Source organism: Sphaerodactylus townsendi, linkage group LG17 (genome assembly GCF_021028975.2).
Source record: "Sphaerodactylus townsendi isolate TG3544 linkage group LG17, MPM_Stown_v2.3, whole genome shotgun sequence".
Classification (NCBI taxonomy): domain Eukaryota; kingdom Metazoa; phylum Chordata; class Lepidosauria; order Squamata; family Sphaerodactylidae; genus Sphaerodactylus; species Sphaerodactylus townsendi.
The window spans coordinates 10,752,599-10,773,118 of record NC_059441.1 but is presented as its reverse complement, the minus strand read 5'-3'; the positions used below and the strand labels follow the sequence as shown (position 1 = coordinate 10,773,118).

Here is a 20,520-nt window from a genome sequence, read left to right as displayed (position 1 = left end):
TCTGGTTGTCCTTCCTGATCACGCTCGGTCGGCACACTCTCCGGGAGGGGGGGGGTGAGTTTTGTTAAAGGGGGATCTTTTCCGGGAGCTCTAAGACGCCCGTTGCAAGCCGCGACTAAACTCAGCAACCAACAATCAGGTATTGTCGTCGTTAGGCCCGGAATTTCTGTTTGCTTTTATTTGCACACTTGCTTGAGACGACCGTAGTTTATTTTGCTATTTGGGGTATTTTTAGCAAGCAGGAGGAGGAAGAGAAGATGACCCACTTGGGCACTGTAGTGGAATAAAAGTATCGGCAAGGGTGTTAGCCACTTGAACCTTCAGTTTGTGCTTCCAGCTTCAAATCTTCACCGGTTTACCTCCGTGTGAGCGCGTGTGAAACTCCCGTAGCTTCTAGGACAAGAAACCCATGTATTTTTCAAACTAAAAATATACAGAGGCGTATATAGATGGACCAGTTTCTAGAAACCAGGTCGCTGGAAGTGTCCCAAGTTTGGGTGGGGGGAAAGTCGACAAAATTATGTCCGGTTGAGCTTTCAGAACATTACCCGCTGCAGAGTACGTGTGGCGTTGTTTCTTTTTGGTCTTACTTCTTTCCTAGCCTCTCGTTCAGTAGTTCTCAACCTTCCTAATGCCACGACCCTTTAATACAGTTCCTCATGTTGTGGTGACCCCCAACCATAAAATTGGTATATATAAAAAGACCGTGTACCAATGGTCTTAGGCGACCCTTGGGAAAAGGTCGTTCGACCCCCAAAGGGGTCGCGACCGACAGGTTGAGAACCGCTGCTCTCGTTCTTTCTCTTGGTTGATCTCCCCGAGCCTGCAGGGTCGCCTCGCCAAGACAGAACACACGTTATCAAAGAGGGAGTTTTGCTCGGCCATTGAAGTGGGCTGAGAAATGTTAATTAGCTTTGATGGATGTTGCTGTTGTAGAATTAGCGGGCTGCATCGGTGCCAAGGTGCACGATGTTGCCGTTTGCAGCGTATTTTTTTCCCTCTAGCGCAATACCACCTACTCTGACGGGCCATGACTTTCCAGAGAACCAGCTTTTCCCAGTGCCCGATCGTCTTGAAGCGGAGAGGCCAGAGGTTGTGCTGAGTGGCGCAGAGCGTCATCCAACTTGGCCAGTTTGTCCGACTGGAGGGAGGACATCTAGGTAGCCTAAGTAAATATGGAACGCTGTGGACATGGTTGCTTCTGGTCACTCCAAGGTGTCTGGGGTTAGCAGCTCCTTCGGGGTAGCTTAACTATTTCCTCAAATTGGTCTGATTGCCTGGATTTTTTTTAACCCGGTTTAAGCCTGGCCTGGATGACCCAGGCTAGCCTGATCTTGTCTGACCTCAGAAGCTAAGCAGTGTTGGCCAAGGCTTGTACTTGCATGGGAGACTATCAAGGAAGATCAGGGTTGCTGCTTTTCAACCCAGCAACTTTGGGCTGGTCTGGTGTTCCATAGAATCATAGAGTTGGAAGATACCCCCAAGGGCCATCAAGTCCAAACCCTTCCAATGCAGGAACACGCAATCAAAGCACTCCTGACAGATGGCCATCCAGCCAAGGAAGGAGACTCCGCCACTCTCCGAGGCAGTGCATTCCACTGTCCAACAGCCCTTACTGTCAGGAAGTTTCTCCTAATGTTTAGGTGGACTCTCTTTTCCTTCACCTTGAACCCATCACTCCTGGTCCTAGTCTCTGGAGCAGCAGAAAACAAGCTTGCTCCCTCATCAACATGGCATCCCTTCAAAGATCACCTCTTAACCTTCCCTTCCCCAAATTAATCATCCCCAGCTCCCTCAGTCTCTCCTCGTAGGGCAGTGGTTCTCAACCTTCCTAATGCCGCAACCCTTTAATACAGCTCCTCCTGTTGTGGTGACCCGCAACCCTAACATTTATCAGCAGCAGTGGCGTAGGAAGTTAAGAGCTCGTGTATCTAATCTGGAGGAACCGGGTTTGATTCCCAGCTCTGCCGCCTGAGCTGTGGAGGCTTATCTGGGGAATTCAGATTAGCCTGTGCACTCCCACACACGCCAGCTGGGTGACCTTGGGCTGGTCACAGCTTCTCGGAGCTCTCTCAGCCCCACCTACCTCACAGGGTGTTTGTTGTGAGGGAGGGAAGGGCAAGGAGATTGTCAGCCCCTTTGAGTCTCCTGCAGGAGAGAAAGGGGGGATATAAATCCAAACTCCTCTTCTTCTATCCATTTTACAGATGGAGAACACTGATGCAGAGAGTCTTCGGTGACCCCTGTGAATGGGTCATTCGACCCCCCAAAGGGGTCGCGACCCCCAGGTTGAGAACCACTGTCGTAGGGCATGGATTCCAGACCTTGGACCATTTTGGGTGCCCTCCTCTGGACCCGTTCCAGCTTGTCAATATCCTTCTTGAATTGCGGTGCCCAGAACTGTACACAATATTCCAGGTGAGGTCGAACCAATGCAGGTTGGGGTATCCCTGACCTGGATACCCCAACCTGCCCAATCTCAGAAGCTAAGCAGGCCCTTGTTAGTTCTTGGATGAAGTCCTGGGATGCTGCACCGTGTCAGGTAATGAAAACCCACCCCCAGTCATCGCTTGCCTTGAGACCCCTACATGGTTGCCCTAAGATGGGTGTGGTTTGGTGGGTCCAATTGGCCAAGCTGGCAGGGGCTGATGGGGATTGTAGTCCATGAACATCTGGAGTGCCATAGGTTCGCCACCACTGGCCTAGACCAGTAATGGCGAACCTTTGGCACTCCGGCTATTATGGTTTCTAATTCCCATCAGCCTATCAACTACTCAATAATTATATCTTTAACTTGAGGGCTGATGGGATTTGTAGTCCATAACATCTGGAGTGCCAAAGGTTCGCCACCACGAGCCTAGACTAGCACAGAGAGAACTACAGTGGAAAGTTGAGCGACGCAAATATTGCTAGCTTTCAGATTGTCAGCAGAGGGCGTCTGAAAACTAGAGAAGGAAGCGCCGTAGAGTTTGGGTTTCTGCCTCTCTGCAATGAGGGCTGGATACCCCAACCTGTAGTCCATGAACATGTAGTCCATGAACTAGTCCATGAACATCTGGAGTGCCATAGGTTCGCCACCACTGGCCTAGACCAGTAATGGCGAACCTTTGGCACTCCAGATGTTATGGACTACAATTCCCATCAGCCCCTGTCAGCATGGCCAATTTGCCATGCTGGCAGGGGCTGATGGGATTTGTAGTCCATAACATCTGGAGTGCCAAAGGTTCGCCACCACGAGCCTAGACTAGCACAGAGAGAACTACAGTGGAAAGTTGAGCGACGCAAATATTGCTAGCTTTCAGATTGTCAGCAGAGGGCGTCTGAAAACTAGAGAAGGAAGCGCCGTAGAGTTTGGGTTTCTGCCTCTCTGCAATGAGGGCTCTCAAAGCAATGCTCCAACCCGAGCTAGCTCTCCTTTGCAGAAGTTGTACAATCACGGGCCCCTCAACATTTACACAGGTTCCTCCCTTACTATATATCCATATCCACCTATGATGGTTAGAGAATCACCTTTTGGCTATGCTTCTAAGAACCCGTGGGAAACGGCATTAATATTAAACACTGTCCTGTTTTGCCTTTTCCCCCATCCAAAAACGCAACTCCAGCTGTCACCGCCTTCGTGAAAATTGACCTGACTCGCAACCAGCGCACGACGCAGGCTCTCGTACTTGCAAGGACTGCGAAGCGTGCTCTTCTGCCTGGGCTACGTGAACATACGCACGAGTTCCTTTCTGGGCTCTTAAAATTTTAATAGTCGCCTTCAACGGAGGTGATCTCTTGAGGAATTCCGATTTCCAGATGCCTGCTTTTTTGCGTCCTCAAAAGCAGGGGAAAGAGGGTTGCGACTCAACAGCAAAGCGCCCCCCCCCCCCCCCGCAGCATTTCCAGTTAAAGGGTCTGCCTTGGCACACCAGGTCTCAGCTGGAGACCCCAGCAAGCTGTCACCAATCACTACACAACGGAAGAATGACTTGACTCAATCTAAAACGGTTTCATACATTCCATCAATGGCTACGTGCCAGTGAGGTGTAGCGGTTAAGAGCAGGCGCACTCTAATCTGGAGGGCCGGGTTTGATTCCCCACTCTGCCACTTGAGCTGTGGAGGCTTATCTGGAGAACCAGACTAGCTCGTGCACTCCCAACACATGTGTGACCTTGGGCTAGTCACAGCTTTTCGGAGCTCTCTCAGCCCCACCCACCTCACAGGGTGTTTGTTGTGGGGGGGAAGGGGGAAGGGAAAGGAGATTGGAAGAAGAAGAAGAGGAGGAGGAGGAGGAGTTTGGATTTATATCCCCCCTTTCTCTCCTGCAGGAGACTCAAAGGGGCTTACAATCTCCTTGCCCTTCCCTCCTCACAACAAACACCCTGTGAGGTAGGTGGGGCTGAGAGAGCTCCGAAAAGCTGTGACTAGCCCAAGGTCACCCAGCTGGCGTGTGTGGGAGTGTACAGGCTAATCTGAATTCCCCAGGTAAGCCTCCACAGCTCAGGCGGCAGAGCAGGGAATCAAACCCAGTTCCTCCAGATTAGATACACGAGCTCTTAACCTCCTACGCCACTGCTGCTCCTTTGTAAGCCCCAGGGGCGTAACGAGGCTAACTGTAGCCCTGGGCAAAACCTGAGTTGGATGCCCCTCCCGTGGGCAGCCACTCCACCACAACCAAATTTTTTTTTTACACCAGGACATTGGTGCCTGCAGGGGGTGCATTTTTAGACATATCAGCACCACAATTTCAGTGTATCATCAGGAGACTGTCCTTATGCTACCCCACAGGTTTGGTGAGCTTTGGTTCAAGGAGTCCAAAGTTATGGACTCCCAAAAGGGGTGCCCTATCCCCCATTGTTTCCAATGGGAGCTAATAGGAGATGGGGGCTACAGTTTTGAGGGTCCATAACTTTGGGCCCCCTGAACCAAACCTCACCAAACTTGGGGGGTAGCATAAGAAGAGTCTCCTGATGATACGCTGAAATTTTGGCGCCGCTAGCCTAAAAAGTGCGCCCCCTGCAGGCCAAAAATGGAAAACCACTAAAAATACCCAAAAACGAACCCTGCATTTTGATGCCCCCCCCCCACAAGGTGGTGCCCTGGGCAGCTGCCCACCTTGCCCAATGGGCATTACGCCCCTGGTAAGCCCCTTTGTGTCTCCTTGCAGGAGAGAAAGGTGGGATATAAATCCAAATTCTTCTTCTTCTACACAATGGAAGAATGACCCGACTCCGTTTAAATGGCTTAATATGTTCCATAAATGTCTAAATATGGCAGCGCACCTGATCGATTTATGAATATGCCATTGTAGCTAAGCCAGTGAGATATTCATTTTCCCCTCCTCTCCCTCTTACATCCAGCGAGTGATATTGGTCCCCTCCTCATGCCAACAAAGTGTGCATAAAATATGCAAATTAGCTGTCGGTTTGTGGCTCGGACACATGTCCGAGCATCGCCCTTGGCCGAACAAGCATCTTGGCATCGTTTGGGTGCCATTCAGAGGAGGAGGGAACCCGTCAGATTCTGGCCCGGTGCTAGCCAGGGAATCTGCCGGCCAGCTGCCATTTCTCTGGGCACGAAGCTGAAATCTGTGGATGAATGGGGCCGTGACGTTGGCGCTTGTTCGTGGCGGGCACAGGGCCAGTGAAAATGGGATTTTAGGTTTCAACCTACGAGAAAGAAGACTGCTCCAATGTACGATAAGGAAGCCAAGACTCTGTTGCTGTTAGATCTTTGTATGCCCACTAATATCTTGCCTATCGGTGGCGTTTTCTCCTGCACATTTCCAGCCTCGCTCTTTTCTGCTTTTCCTCAGCGCGTGAGAGAATGAAAAACTGGCTAAGCGCCCCCTCTCCCAATTGGGCCACCCTCTGAATGGCAAGTTTCGGGCGAAAAGATCATAATTGCTCCGTCCAAAGTATTCACAAAATGAACACACCCGGGACAAACCCAGACTCAATTTAACAGGCCATTGAGTCCGTTATAAACATTTAGCACAGTGGTGGCGAACCTATGGCACGGGTGCCAGAGGTGGCACTCAGAGCCCTCTCTGTGGGCACACGCAAACAGAGTGCCCCCTCCCCCACACACATCTAGGCTGGCCTGGGCCGCTGGACTCAATTATTAGCATTAAACCTAAGACCTAGTTTTGGGGAAGTAGTGTAGGTAACCCTGTTAAGCGCTATTAAGCCCCACTGATTTTCATGTGAAGAATTAAACTGTGATCCTTTACCTGGGAGTAAGCTTGGTTGCTGGCAATGGGGCTTGCTTCTGCGTAAACCCTCCTAGAGTCGTGATTCACCCGTTGGAAGAGTTGCACGGTTGCTTCAAAGCAAAGCCACCGACTACCCCCAAGCTTACTCCCGAGTAACGCACGCCCCGGAGCCACCCGTTTTTTTCTAAACTAAAACCTCAGTATTCAGGTTAAATTGCCGTGTTGGCACTTTGCGATAAATAAGTGGGTTTTGGGTTGCAATTTGGGCACTCGGTCTTGAAAAGGTTTGCCATCGCTGATTTAGCGGGAGGTACTGTTTGTAATTAGCGGAGGAGAGCTTCTCTTTCATAAGGGATTGAGGTCAAAAGTGGGCACAGCGGCGTTTTGCCCTAAAAATAATAATATGTAAAACGGTTTAGGGGGCCGGGCGGCATCTTGTACACAAATATTTGGAATGTGGAAGCAATTAGATAAACTTTCGTTCCGTGGCACAGATTTCCAGCATCTGTTCTGCAGCTCTGGCCAATGTTCTCGTACAAGGGATCAACGTTTTTGGCGATTGAGAAGAAATCTGTTGTGGGTCCATGTGGTTTTAAAATTGTTCTTCCTGGCTGTCGGGGGTTTTCTGGGCTGCGTGGTCGTGGTCTGGTTGCTTGGCTCCTACAGCTGGCATCTATAACTGGAATTGAATCACACTCACCTGATGGGCCACTGCGAGTAGCAGAGAGCCGGACTAGATGGACTCTGGTCTGATCCAGCTGGCTTGTTCTTATGTTCTTATATGTACTGACTTGCTTAGACTAGAACTGGCCTGGGATCCTCGTGGGCCGGTCCAGTGTTTAGAGAGCCAGCGTGGTGTAGTGGTTAAGAGCAGGTGCACTCTAATCTGGAGAACCGGGTTTGATTCCCCGCTCTGCCACTCGAGCTGTGGAGGCTTATCTGGGGAACCAGATTAGCTGGTGCACCCCAACACACATGCCAGCTGGGTGACCTTCAGCTAGTCACAGTTCCTTGGAGCTCTCTCAACCCCACCCACCTCACAGGGTGTTTGTTGGGGGGTGGGAGAAGGGAGAGGAGATTGTAAGCCCCTTTGAGTCTCCTTACAGGAGCGAAAGGGGGGGATATAAATCCAAACTCTTCTTCTTCTACTGCTACGACTAAGACCAGGATTCTTCCTACGGTGCCCCTCCAAAGCCTTGAGCAAGAGACATCTGCCGGGCACCCACCATTTCAGTGGTCCAGCCGCTGAACTATGTTTGGCGCTAACTATCATCAGGGGATAACCACGCTGAGGATCCAACCTCCAGCGGTGTTTGTTGTGGACCTCTGCTCTCATCTTACCAGACTCCACCAGTGGTCATTTCAAGTGTAGTGAAGCAGAAAGACCTAGTCCAGGGGTCTGCAACCTAGGGCTCTCCAGATGTCCGTGGACTACAATTCCCATCAGCCCCTGCCAGCATGGCCAAGTGGCAGGGCTGATGGGAATTGTAGTCCATGAACATCTGGAGAGCCGTAGGTTGCAGACCCCTGACCTAGTCAGTACTGGGTGCCAAGACTGGTGCGGAACCAAGCAATGGAGCAGCGGGACGGGAGGGACGGTATTGGGTTTATTTTCTGGGAGGGCTCAATGGATAAGACCGCAAGTTCAATCCCCGGTATCTCCAGTTAAAAGGATCAGGTAGGAGGCACTGGCATTCCTGCCTAGGAACATGGGGCACCCCTTGTCCCCGGGCGCATCGATTGAGGTCACTTGTGGGGGGGCGCCAAAACATCCTCCTACACAGCGAGGGATTGAGCAAGCCTTAGCAAGCAGGCACTGAAACAGGCCGACGGTGGCCTGGAGTGTCCAGGGGGCGGGGGAGAAGTCCCACTGGGCTCCCAGGAGCAGGACTGGGGAGCTCCGCCTCCCCTCCCTCTGACCCAGCATGCCTTATTTGCCTTTAATTAGGGCGCTGGCAGGCACAGGAAAAGGCCAGCTGAGCAGGGAGCCCAGAAGCAGCAGCAGAACTGAAGATGATGCTGACGTTTGCTTAGTAAACCTTCAGATAGGGGGGTGACTTGTGAGAGATTTACATGCTTAAAAGTTAATTCCCCTTGCACTGGCTTGGAGCTGTTTCTCAGGCTAGCAGCCTACCTCACAGGGTTGGTGTGAGGACACAATTAGGAAAGTGGTGGGGAGAGAGCCATGCCTGTTTTGCTGGGGGTAGGAGGTGATTTGTGAGAGATGATGCTGACGTTTGCTTGGTAAACCTTGGGGGTGACTTGTGAGAGATTTACATGCTTAAAAGTTAATTCCCACTTGCACTGGCTTGGAGCTCTTTCTGAGGCTAACAACCTACCTCATAGGGTTGGTGTGAGGACACAATTAGGAAAGAGAGTTGGTGGGGAGAAAGCCATGTATGTTTTGCTGGTGGTGGGAGGTGTTTTGTGAGATGGTGCAAAAAATCATTGTTTGGTCGTTGTGGGGGAGGGTGGTCGTCCATACCTGGGGCGGGGGTGGGGGGGCACCAAACTCAGATTTTGTCCCCGGGCTCCAGTTTGCCTAGATTCGCCCCTGGTAGGAGCTAATGTTTAGGATACTGGAGAGAAGCTGCCAATCAGAGAAATCAAGACTGGTCATCATGGATCGCTGGTCTGATTTCAGAATAAACCAGCTACACAAGTTCAAGTGCATTCATGTGGTAGCAACGAGGGCCCTTTGGTCTTCCTTCAAGATTTGTGGAAGTCACTGCACTCTTCCAGGAGGAAAATCATAGAGGTGGAAGAGACCCCCAAGGGCCATCCAGTCCAACCCCCTGCCTTGCAGGAACACATAATCAAAGACTCCTGACAGATGGCCATCCAGACTCTCTTTAAAAACCTCCAAAGAAGGAGACTCCACCACCCTCCGAGGCAGTGAATCCCACTGTCGAACAGCCCTGACAGATAGGAAGTTCTTCCCAATGTTTAGGTGGAATCTCTTTTCCTGCACCTTGAACTCATGACTCTGTGTCCCGGTCTGAGGCAGCAGAAAACAAGCTTGCTCCCTCTTTGACATGACATCCCTTCAAATATTTAAACATGACTATCATGTCACCTCTTAACCTTCACTTCTACAGACTAAACATCCCCAGCTCCCTAAGTCTCTCCTCGTAGGGCACAGATTCCAGACCTTTGACCATTTTGGTCGCCCTCCTCTGGACCCGTTCCAGTTTGTCGATATTCTTCTTGAATTGCAGTGCCCAGAACTGAACACAATATTCCAGGTGAGGTCTAACCAATGCAGAATAGAGAGGTACAATTACATCCCTCGATCTAGACACTATACTCTTATTGACGCATCCCAGAATTGCATTGGCTTTCTTGGCCAAGAAAGTAATAAAAGAAAGAAGCCACCTTGAAGGATAAATAGTTGGGAATGATTATCCAGTCCATTTAATTACTGATCGAACCGTATAAATTTGTAACTACGAAGCAAACGTGGAAAGAGGGGAGATATTTCTAACAGGGTACGGGACCAAAGCAAGAAACACGAGATAAACGAACAAGGACTCGAGAGGAATTGAGTGGTCACGTCTGCGCTGATCTCGAGGGAGCCCCCACAGATATTTTTTTTACCATGCCGGATTCCCCACCACCACCACCACATCTGTCAGTTAATCTGTCTCTTTCTTTCCCGACAGCGAGATGGCGGAGGGGTCTTTCACTCTCGTACGTAGATTCTCGTGCATACGACATCATTGGCGCCAAAAGTCTAGGAAGGAAAAGAGAGAAACTCCTGATAGATCCCATATCAGAAGCAACGAAACACCTTCTTGTTCCAGCATGGCAGGCAACCCCAAACCTTTTGAGTTTGCATGCGTGGTATAGCGGTTAAGAGCAGGTGCACTCTAATCTGGGGGACCGGATTTGATTCCCTGCTCTGCCACTTGAGCTGTGGAGGCTTATCTGGGGAATTCAGATTAGCTGGTGCACTCCAACACATGCCAGCTGGGTGACCTTGGGCTAATCACAGTTCTTCGGAGATCTCTCAGCCCCAACCACCTCACAGGGCGTTTGTTGTGGGGGGAGGGAAAGGAGATTGTAAGCCCCTTTGAGTCTCCTTACAGGACAGAAAGGGGGGGATATAAATCCAAACTCTTCTTCTCTTCACATCTGGATTTCTGACCTACAGGGTTGTGGCCAGCAATAAAATGGCTGCCACGGGAGGCCACAAAACAATGCCCACAACTTAATTTCAGAAATACAGAGCAAATTCTTGTGTCTACCAGGGATCTTGCTGAGCAAAAGCCTACTTGGCCCCACCCACTTAAAAAACCACCCCACTTAGCAGGCACCAGAAAGCGTGGCAGCAGATATCGTAGCACTCATAGGCACCGTGTTGGGGGGGAAGGTGGCCTAACCGTGCAATTCCTGAACTCGTGGGCTATGAGAAATGAATTAAAGGAGGGTAAGCAGAGGAGGGTGGATACTGACCAGGTTGCCATCCTCCTGGGGGGGGGGGGGTCTGGAGGCTTCCTGGAATTACAACTGATCTCTAGACTAACTGGGATCTGTTCCCCTATGGGAAATTGCTGCTTTGAACGATGGATCCTCTCGTACTGTGCCTGCCCGATACCCCTTCCCTCTCAAATCCCACCTTCCCTCAGCTTCCTCTCCAAATTTCCAAGCCTAGATCTAGCAACCTTAGACTGCATTTATCTGCGCTCTGATCAGACAATGTTATGGGCTGGGATTGGAGACGATCGAGCGATTCTGTGGGTCTCGATGCAGCATTGCGGCAGAAACTCAGAGGTTGGGCGTCGACTCTCTGCGTGAGTCAGCGGTCTGGGCTTGCCTCCTTCCCCTCACCGAAAAAAAGAGGGCTACCCTGTGAATGAACAGCCACTGTTCGGATCCTCGCCTCATCTTTTGCATATATTTGCGGTTGGCTCTGTTTAAGAAGAAGAGGAGGAGGAGGAGGAGGAGGAGGAGGAGGAGTTTGGATTTATATCCCCCCTTTCTCTCCTGCAGGAGACTCAAAGGAGCTGACAATCTCCTTGCGCTTCCCCCCTTACAACAAACACCCTGTGAGGCGGGTGGGGCTGAGAGAGCTCCGAAAAACTGTGACTAGCCCAAGATCACCCAGCTGGCGTGTGTGGGAGTGTACAGGCTAATCTGAATTCCGCAGATAAGCCTCCACTACTCAAGCGGCAGAGCTGGGAATCAAACCCGGTTCCTCCAGATCAGAGTGCACCTGCTCTTAGCCACTGCTCTTAGCGACTATGCTACTGCTGCTCCTGCTAAGGTAATAAATTCAGTTTTACCTGCTAAGGTAATAAATTCAGCTGCTAAGGTAATAAGTTCAGTTTTTTAAGTGCTGTGGCGTAATTTCACGGCTCGACCCCATCACCATGTGTCTCGATGCTGGACAAAATGCACCACTTTAAGGAGGAGAAGGTGTCGACCGGGACTGGAGAGAGCCAATGCCTAGCCAGAGGAGGTAATCGACCTTGCATGCAAAAAGTACTGTCAGTAAATAATGAATGATTGTTTTAAAACCGGTGTTTTTAATAAATATATGTATGCCCCAAAAGGAGGTCAAGGGAAGCCACGCCCTTTTATGCCCCAGGAGATTGTGGGCCCTGCGATGTTAAGCCAAAATTATATGGCTGAGAAAATCCTGACGCACGACAGATTAAAGGTTCCCTTGAAAGCACGTCTTGAAAGGGGAAAGACGGGGTTTCTGGAGATCAAAGCTACGCCTGAGCTTGCAAAGGGGATGGTGAACTTTCTCACCTGCCGCGTCCAATTTTACAATTCTGCAGTGGCGCTTAAAAAAATGTTCACTCATTCATGTGCGCCCCCACAGCGGCGGGGTTTTAATCAGTTGTGGCGTGAACGGCGCGAGGAAAGAGCTTACGACTCGTTGCTTTTCAAAGCCGCTCCGAGTTCTGATCCTCGACTGTAGTGATAATTGGTTCGGAGGTCTCCCCCTCTCTTTCCCCCTGGTGTGATCCCTGAACTGTACAAAATTTGGTTTGAGGCTGTTCGCAAATTTAAAAAAAACCCTTTGCTTTCATGAGGAGAAGGAGGAGGAGGAGGAGGAGGAGGAGAAATCCCTTCCTCACTTTGAAGCAATTGTGGTATAAAATACGGTGTATTGTCGAAGGCTTTCACGGCCGGACTCAACTGGTTCGGGTGGGTTTCCCGGGCTGTGTGGCTGTGGTCTGGTGGGTCTTGTTCCTAGCGTTTCCCCTGCATCTGTGGCCGGCATCTTCAGAGGTGTATCACAGAGGTGTATCACAGACTTACACACAGTGTGTAGCAGACTTCCCTCTGTGATACACCTCTGAAGATGCCAGCCACAGATGCCGGCAAAACGTTAGGAACAAGATCCACCAGACCACGGCCACACAGCCCGGAAAACCCACCAGAACCAAAATACAGTATGTTTGTTGGGAGAGAACGAGATTTGACGTCGGATAAGCAGGATTGATTTTCAAATTTAAACACTGATAGGCCTCTTTTTTAAAAGTCGGTGAACTGAAATCGCGAACCTTATGCTTAAAGATGCAGGGTCATCGCTGAATTGGATGTGCTAAGACAGGGGTAGGGAACCTGCGGCTCTCCAGATGTTCAGGAACTACAATTCCCGTCAGCCCCTACCAGCATGGCCAATTGGCCATGCTGACAGAGGCTGATGGGAATTGTAGTTCCTGAACATCTGGAGAGCCGCAGGTTCCCTACCCCTGTGCTAAGAGCATCCGTCCTGTCTGGGTCCAATTTTTACAGCAGAAATTTTCAGGTCCAACTGCAGTTTGGCTTTGGAGGGTGGAGTCTGGGGTATTATACCCAGAGGTGGGATCCAACCAGTTCTCACTAATTTTTCTGAGTGCCGAGAAGGGGTTACTAAAGCAACCTCCCTGCCCAATAGCGACTGGAGGTGTGTGTGTGCGGTGCCGCCACTGTTTGAATCCCACCACCATCGGAACCTGTTATTAAAATTTTTGGATCTCACCACTGATTATACCCTCCTCGTCTCAACCCCACCCCCAGAGGCCCCACCTATCTCCAGGAATTTCCCGAACTGTAGTTGGCAACGCTGGCTGACGCGGGCACTCCAGTCAGCCACACGAATGGATAAACGAACACGTGGCAAGAAACGCCGAGCATATTCAGGACTCAGCCGCTGTAATGCAGCGTTTGTGACCTCCGGTGTCAACCTGGGCTGGCCTGTTTGGAAGCAGGCAGCGTTTTGTTTAAGAAGATTAACGCTTTTCTGCTCCCAGGAAAATAGAGAATTGTTTTGCTTTAATAATGTAAGCGGGGGGGGGGGGCAGTCTAGTGAGACCCCCCCAGCTCAAAGCTCTTACCAGAATCAGTTCTTCGCCAGCCAATTCCCGTGTCCAATACGTTTTTGGGCCTTCTCCCTCCAGAAGGGTTTGTTTGCAGTAGATCTTGTTTTCGTTCTCCCAAGTCGCTAAACTCTGCAGGCAGGAAAAGAAGCCCCCCCACCCACCCAAGAAAACACAGTTTAGCAGCACGGACTTAGCTTTCCAAAACAGATAGCAACAAACAGCAGAGAGGATACTTTATTCCTGCCCACGGTCTAGACGAGAAACTCTTGTTTCTGGTTCTAATAAGCGTAATTGCTGGAACGGAGGACCGAGAAGAGGCCTCTAATGAGGAGGGAAATAAACTTGGCATCCCACGCACGGACAATCCACATTACAAGTGTTTTCCTATTATTGGGGCAGCTGAACTCGGAAGGGGTTTAATTAAAAAGCGTTGCCAACGTCCAGGGGATAGCTCGAAATTTCCCCCTATTACAACTTATCTCTAGGCACAGAAATCAGTTCACCTGGAGAAAACAGATGCTTTGGAAGGTGAAACACTATGACATTAAACCCAATTGAAGTCTATCCTTTCCCGAAGCCCCGCCTCCCTCAGGCCCCACCCCCAAAACCTCCAGGTATTTTCCAACCTGGCAGCGTTATATACTGGCCTCGAACCCAGATCTCCTTCATTGTAGACCAGTGATGGCGAACCTTTTCGAGACCGAGTGCCCAAATTGCAACCCAAAACCCACTTATTTATCGCAAAGTGCCAACATGGCAATTTAACTTGAATACTGAGGTTTCAGTTTAGAAAAAAAACGGTTGGCTCCAAGGCGCACGTTACTCAGGAGTACGCTTAGTGAAGCAACTGTGCAACATTTCAAATGGGTGAATCACGATCCTAAGAGGGTTTACTCAGAAGCAAGCCCCATTGCCAGCAACCGAGCTTGCTCTCAGGTAAAGGATCATGCCCAGACCAGCCTAGATGTGTGTGTGTGTGTGGGGGGGTGATTTTCCACCCCCCCTCCCACATGATGAACTCTGTGCGCGAGTGCCCACAGAGAGGGCTCTGAGTGCCACCTCTGGCACCCGTGCCATGGGTTCGCCATCACTGCTGTAGACTGACACGGCTGCCCTTTGAAACTAGCTTTCCCCCTGCCCCCCAGAATGAGAGAGGATACAGATTAGAGCTGTCCAGATCAGCAAAGGGTTTTAGCTGATTCCCCCCCCCCCACCTCCGAATAAAAAAACTAAGAAGTTGTGATCTCTTTGCAATCATTCCCCAAGCCTGTAAGACCTTTAAACAGGACATTTAAAAAAATCTGACCCATATTTTGTTGCTGTTTCAAGAATGCCGGGTCTCTAATTTTTTTATCCAAAGGGATCTGTGTCATGTCATTTACCACTATGGCAACGTTAATCTGCTCCAGCTGTCCTCTGGGAACTGTGCAAAAAACACAGATGTGTTACCTGACTCTATTTTATTTTTCCACCAGAACCGATAGGAAAATGCCCTGCCCTTGTGCGCAAAATGGGAGCCTCGCAGAGGTGATTGGTAGGAGTCTCTACATACTTGGGGGCTGACTTGCAAGATGTTCAGGGGAAAAAAATAGGACTGTGTTAAGTTAAGGAAATGAAAAGGAGGATGGTTAAAAAATAAGTCCGATGAGGCCTCAATATGCCCCAGCGGGAGAAAATATTGAGAGCAACTGAACATCAGTCGGACAAAAGAGGATGAGGAGGGATTTTCCTTCTCTAGCCCTTGAGAGCTTGAAGAATTCTGCAAAAAGAGATTATGTAGAGGGGGAAATTTCCAGTTTGCCCCTCTCAATTCTTTGAAAGTCCCGACCTCGTTCGTTTCCTTTCTCTTCAGTTTTTGTAAGGCCTGAACAGTTCCACAACTTTAATATGGATATTAAATGCCTAAAGTTCTAACCACTGAACAGATGTAACAAAAAATACACTTGTCTTATTCGAAACCCTGAGGCCTTAACACTGCCGTTGAATCTCTCTGGCCCCTTCGCACCTGCAGAATAACGCACTTTCAATCCACTTTCACAATTGTTTGCAAGTGGATTTTGCTATTCCGCACATCTGCAAAGTGGACTGAAAGTGCGTTATTCTGCACGTGCGGAAGGGGCCTCCGTATTTCTCTTTAATACGTTTTTTTAAAAGGTCCCGAATTCTGCTCGTCTGTAGAACGCATCAACCAGGAATGTAATGAGACCTATGCAGATTAGCAGGCACTTACAGAAATCTGTAGCAATCGATATTCTTTGTAAACAGGGAAGTTCAGGCAAGTGTTTGCCAGTGGCATATGGACCAAACCCTATGGCGGCATGGAGGCTGGTGCTATACTTTAGGGGAGTATAGGACATGGTGAGCTATGGTTTTTAGGAACAAACTGGGCATATAAGTTCAACGAAGAAGAAGAAGAAGAAGAGGAGGAGGAGGAGGAGGAGGAGTTTGGATTTATATCCCCCCCTTTCTCTCCTGCAGGAGACTCAAAGGGGCTTACATCTCCTTGCCCTTCCCCCCTCACAACAAACACCCTGTGAGGTGGGTGGGGCAGAGAGAGCTCCGAGAAGCTGTGACTAGCCCAAGGTCACCCAGCTGGCGTGTGTGGGAGTGCCCAGGCTAATCTGAATTCCCCAGAGAAGCCTCCACAGCTCAGGCGGCAGAGCTGGGAATCAAACCCGGTTCCTCCAGATTAGATACACGAGCTCTTAACCTCCTACGCCACTGCTGCTCCTGGAGCTAGGTAACTCTGATGCACTTTTCCTCCCATGTACTGTACATAATAGAAACCTCTTTGGGGATCAGACTTGGCCCAGGCTATGTTAACCCTACTGGCATTGGAGTGGGACTTTTCCATGGAAGGATGCCACCCACTAGGACAGACGGACCCTTTCGGTTCCTACCCGGCACTTCCGGCCATCCACCGTCTCTTCCTCGAAGCTCTCCCCTACTTTGAAGTTGATCTCGGTGGTGCGGACGGTGGTGGAGGTTTTGATGTAGAACTGGTCCCCGTCTTGGCGGATTTCCACGTGGGGTTTGGAGGCGGCGGCCACGGCCACTTTCCGGAGCATGGCGTTGACACCTGGGCAAAGACAGGGAGGAGTTGTGGCCTCGCACGTCGTGGCTGTGCAGAAGAGCCTTTGCTTTGCATTCAACCCCAGCATCTCCAATAAAAAAAACCCAGCATGTAACAGGTGAAATGAAGAAGAAGGAGGAGGAGGAGGAGGAGGAGGAGGAGTAGTTTTGGATTTATATCCCCCCTTTCTCTCCTGCAGGAGACTCAAAGGGGCTGACAATCTCCTTGCCCTTCCCCCCTCACAACAAACACCCTGTGAGGTAGGTGGGGCTGAGAGAGCTCCGAGAAGCTGTGACTAGCCCAAGGTCACCCAGCTGGCGTGTGCTGGAGTGTAGAGGCTAATCTGAATTCCCCAGATCAGCCTCCACAGCTCAGGCGGCAGAGCTGGGAATCAAACCCGGTTCCTCCAGATTAGATACATGAGCTCTTAACCTCCTACGCCACTGCTGCTCCTGAGGCTGCCGGCCTGAGCAGACAATTCCTGAGTGGACCAAAGACCTGACTCCTAGAAGCCAACTTCAGGTGTAGCATTTGGCTGTCTGGTGCCTACGTTCTTTCGCCGGAGAGACAGCATTGATACAGGTTTGGGGGACTGCCAAAAACTTCACATCGCTTTGGCTTTTATAGCTGCTGTGGGGGCCGTGGATGCCTGGCAGCCTAGCCTACAACGCAGGGGCGGCGTGTGGATCCAATCCAATGTCTGCCACTCTGAGTTTTCAGCATGAAGCAGTAAATGGGAATCAAACTGTTATTTCACTAATATTTTCGCTGACAAAGCAGACTGAGCCAAGCACCACTGAGATAGTAAAGTTCTCTATCAGTTGTGGAGGGGGGGGGTGCTCAGCCGTCCCCTATATGTCTCCCAAAGCCATTTATTCCCCTCTCCCTGCCCCCCCCCCCCACCAAACACTTAGCTTTTCTTCCTTAAAAGTTTTGCCTTTCTACCTAGGTTCTGAGGCCATCTGGGTAGCATTTTTTCCAGGGAGGGGGCAAAGAAGGGAAGGGGGGGGGGCAGAAAATGTTGTGTGTGTGTGTGTGTGTGTGTACAGATTTGGAAGGTGAGCTAAAGGAGGGAGTAAAGCCCCCTTGGTCCAAGAAAGCAGGGAGGAAAGAGGGCAGAGCAGAGCGGTGGGGGGGGGGTTCAAATGTTGCCTTTCTCTTCCCCCTTTCGACCCCCCCCCACACACTTACTTTTAAACGGGGTCTCGTCTGCCCCTCTTTCATACCCCCACCCCCTTGATAAGATGAGGCTATTATTAAAAAAAAATAAGACCATCTCTCTCCCCCCCCCCCCCCCATATATCTCACTGCCTTCCCTCCAGGAATAATTTTGATATCATCACTATATATGCTATGAATATAGTGCTATGCTATGAATAAGAGGCACCCCCCGTTGCACTGGCTCACGAGCATAGGAAAGGCTCCGGCTCGCACGGCCCCGATCCCGCGCGCCTTTACTCGCGAGTAACCCCGCCGCTCAATTTCCCCTTTCCCCCCAATCGCTGCTGGCCTGGCAGGCACTCCCCTGGCTGGGAGCATCCTCAACCCCTTGCCTTGAGCCTCGGCGGCACTTACTCGCGAGTAGACCAACCTCCCGCCCACTCCCCCCCCCCAAAAGGTGATCCCCCCTCCCCGGTTTCTTACCCAGGACTTTCAAGAGCTCGTCGAAATTCTCGCTGCTCCTCATTTTCCAGGTGCCGGCGAAGTTGGGCATGGCTGGGCAGGGTGGGGTGGGGTGGGGTGGGCACGATCCGAGCGGAGCAGGAGAGGAAGAGGCGGCCAGGCAGAGCGCTCTCCGCTTGCTTCTGAGCAGGCAGCAGGCACCTTGTCTGGGTCCAGCAACCTCTCTCCTCCTCCACGCCCCCCCACCCCAGCCACAGCCTCCCATCTATCCATCCATCTGCTCCCCCCACCCCACCCCACCCATCCATCACTCACCCCCAGCTCGCCTTCTTCCTGTCCCACCAGCGTCCACCCCATCTATCATCCCTTTCCCTGGCCATTCAGCTGGCCAGCCCCCGCCTGGGGGTTTCCCCATCAGGAGATCCCCCCCTTCATTCCCCCCCCCCACACCCCCTTTCACAATCCTGGCTCTCCCGGTAGCTGTCTGGGAAGAGACTTTTCATCTGGGGGGGAATCCTCCTTTGCCTAGCATTGCAGGACCAGAAATGAAGGGGGGGGGGCCCTCATTCACACCCCCTCCCCGCCCGCCGCCCGGGCAGATTCCCAGCCGTGCGTTCTGAAACGCTGGCCTTGCAAGAGGGGGGAGGAATGCCCAGCTCTGACTACGCTGGAATGGAGCTTCCACGTCCAAGAGCAGTGCGCTCAGATACTGGGGAGGGGATAGGATGACGGAAAGGGGGGGGTACATCAGCAACAGAAAACTCCACCCCACTCTGTCCTGTATGTGACCGCCTTTCCTCCGACCGTTTTAGCGTTACCGTATGTGAGTTTTATCGTTGGCGTTTTAGGATTTTATGTCAACCGTATTTTACCTGTGTTGCTGGCTGCTCTGAGCTCAGGAAGAATGGGATATAAAATCTAATGATAATATATATATTTTTAAAAATAGCACTCGAAGATGGCTCCCATACCACCTTTCGGTCATCTCCTCTCCAGGCCTAACATGCAGACCTCTTGAGCTGTCCGGTCCGTCTTCCGCTCGGTTCTGTGCCGCTTTCTGAGCTGTCCTGTTTGAAAACTGTCCTTGGAACCTGGAGGGGTTTTGACAGAACTCTCCATGATGCAGCTCCAGAGATTGGGCCCTGAGCAAACTTTCGGCGAGCAGAAAGTACTTCTTGTAAGCAGAGTGTTACTTTCGTCCATCCCTGTCTTGCAGCAGAGTCCCCTGATCTCCCCCAAACGCTGCTCGGGGGCACAGGGGCCCATTAAGAGGGGCAAATTCATGAGAGGTGCTGAGTCCGGAAAGGGAAATCACACCTCCCCTTCTGTTAGCAGGGAATTTGTTAGCATTCAGCCCAGAAGAAGAAGAAGAAGAAGAAGAAGAAGAAGAAGAAGAAGAAGAAGAAGAAGAAGAAGAAGAAGGAGGAGGAGGAGGAGGAGGAGGAGGAGGAGGAGGAGGAGGAGGAGGAGGAGGAGGGGGAGGGGGGGAGGAGGGAGGGGGAGGAGGGGGGGAGGAGGAGGAGTTTGGATTTATATCCCCCCATTCTATCCTGCAGGAGACCCAAAGGGGCTGTCAATCTCCTTGCCCTTCCCCCTCACAACAAACACCCTGCGAGGTAGGTGGGGCTGAGAGAGCTCCGAGAAGCTGTGACTAGCCCAAGGTCACCCAGCTGGTGTGTGTGGGAGTGCACAGGCTAATCTGAATTCCCCAGAGAAGCCTCCACAGCTCAGGCGGCAGAGCGGGGAATCAAACCCGGTTCTTCCAGATTAGATACACGAGCTCTTAACCTCCTACGCCACTGCTGCTCCTCTCCCTGGTGCTTTCTGCAGTAATGACACAGCTCTTCTTGACCAGAAGGGTATGTTTACCTCTCTGGAAGCCATGTATGCCATCCAGGGCACCTTGGCCAAAGGTCTTCACAGAGCCTGATGCCGGGGTCTCCATCTTTTGGGATTCTGACCTATGGTGGTGGACGCAATCCCACAACCATAGGCACGGAAGGCAGCTCCAACCACCAAATATCAGGGAGCAAGGTTATATATACGACCAGTGGTGGGATTCAGCCGATTCGCACCACTTCGGCAGAACCGGTTGTTAAAACGGTGCTTGTAAACAAACCAGTTTGTTAAATTCCTTTGAATCCCACCACTGTATATGACTCTCTAATTGTAACTCTTCACCATTTTCGGGCCCGTTTCCTGTTTAACAAGCTAAGCCAATCAGAAGCCCTGCTGGGCAAAAGCTGCATCTAGCCCCGCCCACTTCCTCAAAGGTGGGTACCGGGGAAAGGTGTCCGCAGGACTTTGG

General features: G+C 51.1%; 1 protein-coding gene across 2 annotated transcripts; it reads right to left on the bottom strand.

Annotated features, from left to right (window-relative positions):
• Nucleotides 1-9,573: 9,573 nt before the first annotated feature.
• On the bottom strand, nucleotides 9,574-18,642 carry CRABP1 (cellular retinoic acid binding protein 1). 2 transcript variants are annotated; one of them, XM_048519696.1, is made up of 4 exons: nucleotides 18,528-18,642; nucleotides 16,417-16,595; nucleotides 13,532-13,645; nucleotides 9,574-9,930 (listed from the first exon to the last, which is right to left on the bottom strand). In XM_048519696.1, exons 1-4 carry the CDS (start codon nucleotides 18,625-18,627, stop codon nucleotides 9,880-9,882), a joined length of 444 nt encoding a protein of 147 aa, XP_048375653.1. In that variant the 5' UTR covers nucleotides 18,628-18,642; the 3' UTR covers nucleotides 9,574-9,879. The 2 variants fall into 2 exon arrangements, with proteins under 2 accessions (XP_048375653.1, XP_048375652.1); XM_048519695.1 differs by lacking the exon at nucleotides 18,528-18,642 and adding an exon at nucleotides 18,234-18,495.
• Nucleotides 18,643-20,520: the final 1,878 nt, after the last annotated feature.

Excerpts from the sequence above, each read along its gene's own strand:
- CRABP1 (XM_048519695.1), bottom strand. The coding sequence starts at position 18,477 with ATGGGAGGCTGTGGCTGGGGTGGGGGGGCGTGGAGGAGGAGAGAGGTT. Across the intron at positions 13,646-16,416 it reads TGGATGGCCGGAAGTGCCGG|AGTTTAGCGACTTGGGAGAA; the intron begins GTAGGAACCGAA and ends TCCTGCCTGCAG. Across the intron at positions 9,931-13,531 it reads CTGGCGAAGAACTGATTCTG|ACTTTTGGCGCCAATGATGT; the intron begins GTAAGAGCTTTG and ends TTTCCTTCCTAG.